We start from the raw sequence: 9,580 nt of genomic DNA on the forward strand, positions 1-9,580 counted from the left end.
AGTTGTAGTTGGCAAAGTTAAGCACTGTGTTTGCAAAGACAGACAGCTGTTTCCACCTCAGTCTTCAGTTCAAGAGGCCCAAATTAAATGTACATTGTACATTTAGTTCTGTGGCTGAAGACATCACGGTACTATGAGAAGAAACCCTAAATCCTCTTGAGGAGGGCAGATGAGACAGAGTTTTTGCATAAACCAGTGGATGATGTAATACACAGCTCAATCCCTCAGTTTTATTGTTAAATTATAAAATAACACAATTCAGTGATTCAAGTCAGTCACAGTCCTTTTAAAGGCAATGCATTCACGGGCAAGCTGCTGTTCAAGACTGCCAACAGATCACTTGCTGGCAAAAGCCATGATCTGCTCCTAAGAGAGAAGAAAAAGAGAAGTAATTAATATAATAAGCATGTGTCCTAAGAAGCAGCTCTAGGTGCCTTCCCTTCTACATAAATGGACAACAGTTCTTGGCCAGTCTTTCTAGCCAAGTGCAGAGCACCTATCCCTGTGTGCCAGAAAATTAGAGATTTCCTTTCATTCCCAAGTAGCACACTGCAGGTGTTACCAACAGGTTATGTGATCAGAGAAAAGGTCTTCATTTGTTTTTTTTTTGCTTTAAACAGAGAAAGAAAAAAAAATTCCAGGTACTGAAGCAGCTGCATAGTCTTCCTTAATAAGACACCATGCCAGTGGCAGCTACTCTGCCTTAGGAATGTACTGCTTTTCAACTTGGGTAGTGTCTCAACTGTGACACAAAGGAAACAGGGCACCTGTATTTATCAGGAAGATGATTTGCGGAATAAAAATTAAAATCCAGAAATGACGACTCTAATATGCTGGTGCCTGGGAGCTTTGCAAGCAGAGGGCTTAAGGAACTTCACAAAAATCCAGCAACAAGGTCAAGATGGTGAGGAATTTAGGCAGATACACTGCAAACAGAGGGTCTGTGTTTAAGACAGAACCTCCTCACCACTGCCTTCCTCAAGTAATTTCCATCATAGAGATTTGCACTTCTGCCATGAGGGAACAATTTCACAAGGCAAAACAGCACAGAAACAGGTAAGTCTGAGCTGCACACCACATCAGTGATGTCTTATTCTTAGTGAAAATGTGTCTTCAGAGGGCTGTTTTTTTCTGTGCATCGGTGGAATGCAGGTTCAACATTTCTATTGCATAGCAAAATAAAGCCAAAGACTTCCAATGACCTCTAACCTCCAAGTACTGATACAGAATATAGACACATAATTTGTGCTGCAAGAAAACAGTCACTACTGAGCCATCAGTTATTTAGGAACTCCTTGGCTCATTCAGGACACAAAACCTCCAGTCTGAACAAGTTTCATTTAAAACAAGCAAACAAAAAGCTTCACAGCTTGTGCATATTTCACGAATAGTTTTGGACAATCCCTACAGCCCTCACTAAAGTGAGATCCTTACTTTGACAGGAGGCAGGGCATTTGTTGCTTGCAATCCCCAAGTCCTCAGCAACACCAGAGGAGCCAGCCTCGTGGAGTAAAGCCTCTTTAGCAAATCAGTAGCAGCTATCAAGGAGACATTGTGCCTCTGACGTTCTGTTTCAAACTTCAGGAGATGTTTTAAGGAGCCTGGAAGAGATAAGTGAACGCTTCTATTAAACCTGATGTGCCACAAACAATTGTGCATCTTATCTATATAGCAATCTCCCCTGGCAACAGAAGGAGAACAAAGAATTGATCCATCAATAAAGACCTCCTTCCACCAGCTAGTGTTTTTCATCTCACCATCTCTTTAATTACCATGCGGCAGAACTTTACTTTTTTTAAAGAACCTTTGAAATTTGTGGGATGGAAACTGCATCCAAGAATCTTAAACTACTCCACAACCAATGGACATCAGAACAGTTTTGCTGCAACAAAGCTTGTGCCTTCCAAATGCAAGACAGCAACATCCTGCAACAGAGGTAATGCTTGTCTTGCTGTCAGCAGCAAAGGCTTGTACAAAAAAATCTTCTTACTGACACTGCATTGTCTTGGATCCTTACCCAGATCACTCCCATTGAAGGCTGCTGCACTGAGGTGATGAGCTAAACATGCAACATCACCAAAGCCGAGGTTTACACCTTGTCCTGCAAGTGGGTGGACTCTGTGTGCTGCATCCCTGGAGCAAGAGAAGACAGAAATTTATTTCCCTCCTTGAAGAAAGCCACAATGGCTGACAAACCCCAGAAGGGATCAGTGTAGCACACCTCACCTCTGCAATGAACACCACCTTACAGTGCACTTTTTCCAGTACCTCCTTTCACGCTATGCTGAACTACCTGACTGCCTCTCCAGTTGTAAGAAGCAAGACAAAGGGGAGATAACAAAAAGCAGTTCTGAAAGGAAAAATTATAAAGAGGTGACTAGCCAAAGTCCTCTCTCAGACTGAGTGTGGAACAGGCCTTAATGTTTTTGTAAGTGACCTCAGCACAATAGGTGGTCTATCAATGGCACATCGCACAAACACAAAGTGGACAGACATGAATATAACGGAGAAGGGGCATATCACTGAATAGAAACAAAATCAGGTTCTTTTATGAGCAGACTTATCTCTAAAGGACAAAGCCAGACATATTGATAAGGGAGTCATAAAGTTAGAGAAATTAAGTGAAGTGGGGGTATGAAATGCAAGGTCATGTACTTTACCAAGCTGTAAAGCACAGAGTGGTCCCAAGCACAGAGTGGTTCACAAGTTGGAAAGATGAAAAGTATCTAAGTGTAGTACAGCATCCAAGCATTACTAAAAGCTACCACCATACTGCAGCTGTGGCAGAGAAAAAAGTACGTGCAACCTTAGAATGTAAAAAATTAGATATTTTCCTATTTCAATAGGCCACCATACAAAAGCGTATGACATCCCACATGGAATAATTTGTATGAAAGGTGAGTTTAAAACTCAAACTGGTGCACAGAATGGCTGCTACAATGTTTGGGGAAGTACAGGTCCAGCATGAGATACTGGATTGTTTCATCAGACTATACAAACCAGAAACAGGAAATAATTATCTTGCAATTTACATACATAATGGACAGAGAGCTACTCATGCAAAAGGACACAAGGGCACACAGTACAAACTGGGCCTGGATAAAGTCAAACTGAAATGATATATTATTTCTAACCATCTGATTTGTTGACTAGGAGTCGCTATCCTTGCATCATTTCTAACCACACACCACCCACTCACCCAAGGGCCACCACTGGGCATCTTACCCAATGAGAGCCACGCGGTGCTGGACATACTCTGTTGCATGCCCCATTCCAAGAGGGAACATGGCTCGGCTCTCTGGATCTACTTTAGCAACACTTGGGGGCAGCTGACGGACTGCAGTCCCTGAGGGCTTCAGGAGTGAAATAGCAGAACGAAACATGGCCCCAGCAGCGTCAGTGAAGTCAGAGTGGTTTATGTTGCTCCACTGAAAAAGACAAATCTTTAGATGTTGACCCAAACCAGACCTATAAAAGAATCCAGTTGGAAAAAAAAATCTGAATCAGTTCCAAATACTGAATTTTAACCACTTGGACAAAACTATACAGTAGAAAAACTATCTTCATTGTTTTAGGACATACAAATTTTCAACTAGGATGATCCTATCCTTCCTACCTTTTGGAAATTTAGGTCAACTTCTGTGACTTTCAGAACTAACTTAATTCAGTCCCAAGGGGTCATCCGTTCTTTGCTAAGTGCCTTTTTAATATCATCCTCACCAAAGGAAGGAACTTTAGAATCAACCTCTCCCATTACCATCACTACAAGTCACGAGTTCCACTCTATTTCTTAAAGACTCATACCTGCCATGAGGTTGATACTTACAAAGGCAGAGTTGATGCTATCCACAAAACTTTCCTCATCCATAGCGAGAAGTTCCGATGCATGTTCATGAGATGTAGACCAGACCAGAGAGCTGGCAGTATCAGACAGCTAATTTAAGAGAATGTCAAGGGGAAATATCAAGAGAAAAAGAAGCAAAAATAAATATTCAGCACAAAGATTTCCCCACTGCCCTGCCCCACACCAGTCTCTCTGCAAATTACTCTTCCAGCCCAACTTGCTACAAGTGGGAAATACCAAGGATAAAGTGAGTGGGGCAGGAGGGGAAAACATGCAATAAATGAAGAGTGCACAAATTCTTAAGAGACAGAACTAACAGAGAAAGACATAGACAGAAATAAAGTTACTAGAAAGAACAGATTACAAAACTTCTAAAAATATTTGAAAAAATTACAGAAACCACGAGTCACCTTACCGGAAGAAGTGCAATTGGCCCAGTGGGAAGGAACCTCTGCCATGCTACATTATTGTCTGTGGCCTACAGTGGAAAGAAGCAAGTGGGCAGTTATGAATTAGTGACCTGGAGCACCCTGATCAAGCTGTTCTGCTGCCTATGGAAGAGTCAGTTAGCAGAATTTTACCTCAGATAAATGGAGAGTTGCCACCACAGCTGACTGGTCATACTGATGCTCAATGTTCTTAATTTCAGCTTCCTTCCGGACTACAGAGTTATGACCATCTGCACCAATCTGCAAAACAAAGAGATACAAAGCAACTTCTTTGGCTCCTATAAAGCCAGTATTTCACTACAAACCTCAGCCTGCATGTACCCACTTCCTGTTCACTCACAAAAAAAAACCAAAAACAACCCTGCCCAAAACCCAGAAAAGGTAGCCCCTTCTGCTCCTGTCCAGTTCAGTAGCCCCCTTGCACTGGGTACAGAAAAGGCTATGCACTGTGTCCCATAGCATCTCTGACAGAGTCAGCCACTCACCTCACTCAAGCACTCCATGTGAGTGGAGCGGCACACATGGAATCAGAACCAAATCCAGTGGAAAGGACTTGGGTTAGAGATGCTGCCTGATCAACAGAAATAAAGAGCTTAGTTACCAGCAGCTTGGTCTGAAGTCTGCGTCCATCAGCTAACTGAATTTGGACCCAAGGGCTTGTGTCACAGCTGTGGGAGGGAAGGGGCCACGTATACCCGACTGCTCTGCTCCTGTAGAAAACCTCCACCCGGTCTGATGGGAACACAAAGTGTCATGGTCACAGCATGACACAGACAGGAAAAAAGGAAACATTGCTACAACAGCTAAGGTCACACATATTTTAACAGCACCAGAAAAGCTGACACTACAATTTTCAAGACACCCTGAAAGAACAGACCTGAACAACTCCTTGTCGGTGCAAGGCCTGCTTTGGACAAAGAGCTACAGATCTTTTAGTTAAGTCTATTTTTGGAGAGACTACATTCTGGAGAACTACATATGCAACTGCTCTTGCTGTGTAGCCTTCGGAAGACAGATTTCTCCCTTCCCCCCCAGTTCAAGAAGCTGCCCATGTCTCAAGAATCGCTTGTTAGACTAATTTCTCCCTCTCAAAACTTATTGCACACAACAGAAGGCAAGTAATTGTAAGCTCTATGCTGGAAATAAAATAATCAAGAAGTTGTCACTACCTGCTACTGCATCTAACTGTTTTGTGAGAGCAGACATAATGACATCATTCTCCACTATGTAACCCATGTCATCTAAGTCATCTTTCTCAAAAATGATCATGGCTTCAGAACAAGCATCCCACACCTACAAAGAAAAAATACATTACATGAAGTTACAAAGAAGTGCTGTCCCTTTCAGAGGCTTAACAGCAAAAGGACACGGTAATCGAGAAATACAGAACTAGAGGAAACATCCTGGATTACTGTCCATTCCTTCATTCCTAAATGAATGAAGCTACTAAAGTGCATCATGTAATTCCTGTCATTAAATGATTTGGTGTCAGCTCAAAAAGTAATTGCAAGTTTTTATCCCTACTTTCCTGTTACATAAGAAACATATAAAGCTACCCTACCACCTTGCTGTGGGTTAACCCCACCAGACAGCTCAGCCTCATGCAGCTGCTTGCCCATTCCCCCAAATGGGATGGGGAAGACAACTGGAAGGGTAATAGTGGAAAAACAAAACTCAGGGGTTCAGGGAGAGGCAGTTTAATAGGAAAAGCAAAAGTTGCAAGTGCAAGCAAAGCAAAACGAGGAATTCATTCACCCCTTCCCATGGGCAGGCAGGTGTTCAGCCAGCCCCAGGACAGCAGGGCCCCATCATGCATAACAGTTAATTGGGAAGACAAGTGCCATCACTCTGAACCTCCTTCATTTTCCTCAGCTTTTATTGCTGGAGCATGACCCTGTATGGTATGGAATATCCCTGTGTTCAGCTAGGGTCAGCTGTCACAGTTGTGTCCCCTCCCAGCTTCTTGTGCACCCCGAGCCTGCTCACTGGTGGGGCAGTGTGAGAAACAGAGACAGCACTGGCACTGTGTAAGCCCTGCTCAGCAAAAGCTGAAACGTCCCTGTGTTACTGACAGTTTACATCACAAATCCAAAACACAGCCCCATACAAGCTACCATAAAGAAAACTAACTCTATCCCAGCCAAAACCAATACACGCCTTTACCTTTATTTTCCCGCTAGTACCCATGCCTCAATATCTACAGGTTCCATTAGGAATCCACCTTTCAGCCTGTAACACCAAGACCCTGAGACAAGTATTTCTGAGTAGATTGCAACACACAGAAAAGGAACACGAATGAGCGTAAGCATGACCTGCCCTTTGCCAAAGAAAGAAAAACCTTTGTAACATTGATGTAAGTACTTTGGAGAATTCAGAGTAGACAAACACACGGTATATTTGCAGCCCTAAGTCAGGCACCTGCATTCGCCGGAATGGTTTGAGTCTCAGGCTGCAGACATGATCCCAGGCACCAAAACCTGAAAAAGGACACAAATGGAGACACAGGCTCACATGTGACACTGAGACCAAAACAAAACTGAAGCTCACTCCACACTCTCCTCTACCCTCCCTGACTATCAATGCTCGGGGTCAGCTTGTACCGTGCGTCGGCAGAGCCAGGTCTGCCTCAGCGCTATCACAGCTCCAGCATCACATGGTTGTACTGCTAACACAAGCCAGCAGGAAGAAACAAGAGCTCTCCATGAACGTCTGACCTAGCAGACAACTCTCATTGTCCCATCACCGGGTAATAAAACAGACACAGAAAAGCAGCACCATCCTTGTTCAGAATATTTCTTTTCCCACAAGGAATCAAGACTCAAATCTCTCTTTAAAATGACAATTACACCTCATTAATTGAGGACTTAGTTACCAGACTACAAAGCACTAAGAACATGCTTCTTTTGTGAATAGAACATTACAGTTGCTGTGGAGAGCACCTTACAACCTTTCACTACCCTAATGTCATAAATATTTATATAATGATAAATCAGACCAAGATACCAGAACACAGATCCCTGTTATCAAGAGAAGTCTGATTCAATCACCACAGCTCAGCATATAGAATACTAAGAGAGAAAGGCAAATAATTCTATTGAGTTTAGGATGAAGGCAGTATGTGCTCAAAGGGGTTTTGTTTAAAGAAAAGAAAACCAGTTCAAATATAAATGTGATAAATGCAAACAAGAAAATCATACTTACTGCTTAGGAGGGTTGCTGATCCTGGGGAGATGGAACTGACCCTGTTACTGTAACTATCTGGCATGTGATCATATTCTTTCCTAGGACCAGCCTCCAGCAAAGCAATCTTCTTATCATGGAAGTGAATATCATGGCCTAAAATAAGCAAATACATGCTTCGTTGCAACAGTCCTGCCAAAAATCTCATTTTTCTCTCTCAGTAACACCTATGTACTTTTTTAATAAGACAGAGTAGATGCAAACATTTATAACACAGGTTTTGACCAGGCAAGTAAACTTGTATTTTAAAGCTTTATGACTATAATTTCATTACTGAGATGGACAACCCTTCTGCAGTTAAAGCAAGGATTACACATTTTTCCTTTTATTTAAAGTTTACATTTTTGTACAAATTTGTGCCATTTTGTTACGAAAATTCATTATTGGAGTAGTAACAAGTGAAACCTGCAATGTTTACTGCATCCACCAAATACATCTTTCAGAGCTTAAACGTAAATTCACCTTTTAGAACAAGAGATGAAAACAAAACTTCTTTGATCCGTAGCAATTACACTAATGTTTTCTTACATTAATGTCCTTATATTCTGACAATGGAATAGCACAGGCAGTTCAGACTTTAACTTTCAGTTAAAGAGAACTGAATAAAAATGAAGAGATGCCTCAAAGTAAAGAGTAAATCACTGCAGCTGAGCTGGCCACTGGCTGCATCCGACCGCTATGGATGCAGAAGGTACTGAGGACAGAAATGGTATCCTTGCAACATCCAGAGTCTTCTACTACAGCAGCCCTAAAGACAGCATATCCTGGACATATTTTCTAGATTATGCATAACAATAACCTCCTCTCTTGAAAGGTCCCAAACTTGCGTGTCAGCCTTAGATATCACTGCTGGAGGGGATCCTTACACTGTCTCAGTTCCACTGTGGTTTTATTTAATAATACAAGCAGAACAATCAGTAAACCTTATACTTGTAAAACACTTATTGCTCAGGATCTTTGGCTCTTCTTTGGACTATTTTCTTTATGCTTCTCTCACTGTTGCACCCTTCTGAATCCATGTTGCAAATAAAGAAGCAGTTAGTAATCTCAGGATCTCTAGTGATACAAACCAAGCACAAATCCAGCTTATCTTGGTATTGTAGTGTTTAAAATACAGGGTTAGAGAATGGAACGTGAGATCAGAAAACGACGGTTAGAGAGATGGAGCACCTCTCCTAACAGGACAGAATGAGAGAATCAGCCTGGAAAAGAGACAGCTTAGGGATGACCTAACTGGGGTCTTTCAGCACCTGAAGGGAGCCTGCAGGAAAGATGGATAGAGACTTTTTACAAGGGTATGTAGTGACAGGACAGGGGGGAATGGCTTCAAACTGAAAGAGAGTAGGTTTAGATTAGATAATAGGAGTAAGTTCTTTGATGTGAGAGTGGTGAGGCACTGCAACAGGTTGCCCAGAGAATCTGTGGCTGCCCCATCCCTGGAAGTGTTCAAGGCCAGAATGGATGGGATTTGAGCAACCCGATCTAGTGGAAGGTGTCCCTGCTCATGTCAGGGGAGTTGGAACTAGGTGATCTTTAAGGTTCCTTCCAACCCTAACCACTCTGATCAGAAAACGTTTTCAGCTACGGCTGAAATGATCCATCAGCTATTTAAGGGTGACCATGTTTGACAGAAACACCACAAGCAGTCTGCAGAATTCAAAGCAATGGCTCCATTAGTAGAAGTGCATATACACTGATGGGGCAAGGCTCACCACAGATCAGCTCACCAAACAGCTTTAACTCAACTTTAGAGCGCAGGAACAAGCAGATCCCACAGCAGGATCCTGAACATTAAGATCCTAAATGGCAACCACAGTTATCTCACACTGCGGGCGAGAAGGTCACAGTCTTACCCAGAGCGGCGGCCATGGCGCTCCCGACCATACCCCCGCCCGACACCACCACATCGTAGAGCGGCTGTGCGGGGGCGGCGGTGGCGGCGCGGAGCGGGGCGCGGGGCCCGGGACGGGGCCGCAGCCGCGCCCAGAGCGGGGACAGCGCCCGCCCGCGCGCGGCCGCCATCGCCGCGGAAGTGACGGCGGGCGGA

At 43.3% G+C, this 9,580-nt stretch overlaps 1 protein-coding gene across 1 annotated transcript; it reads right to left on the reverse strand.

The window, feature by feature from the left end:
* Positions 1 to 200: 200 nt before the first annotated feature.
* Positions 201 to 9,564, reverse strand: COQ6 (coenzyme Q6, monooxygenase). Its single transcript, XM_027638090.1, has 12 exons — positions 9,387 to 9,564; positions 7,495 to 7,629; positions 6,712 to 6,770; positions 5,463 to 5,586; positions 4,895 to 5,025; positions 4,426 to 4,533; positions 4,260 to 4,322; positions 3,827 to 3,934; positions 3,226 to 3,428; positions 2,018 to 2,133; positions 1,435 to 1,601; positions 201 to 366 (listed from the first exon to the last, which is right to left on the reverse strand). Exons 1-12 carry the CDS (start codon positions 9,553 to 9,555, stop codon positions 337 to 339), a joined length of 1,413 nt encoding a protein of 470 aa, XP_027493891.1. The 5' UTR covers positions 9,556 to 9,564; the 3' UTR covers positions 201 to 336.
* Positions 9,565 to 9,580: the final 16 nt, after the last annotated feature.

The sequence above is a fragment of the Corapipo altera genome, unplaced genomic scaffold, assembly GCF_003945725.1.
Source record: "Corapipo altera isolate COAL_440 unplaced genomic scaffold, ASM394572v1 23, whole genome shotgun sequence".
Taxonomy (NCBI): domain Eukaryota; kingdom Metazoa; phylum Chordata; class Aves; order Passeriformes; family Pipridae; genus Corapipo; species Corapipo altera.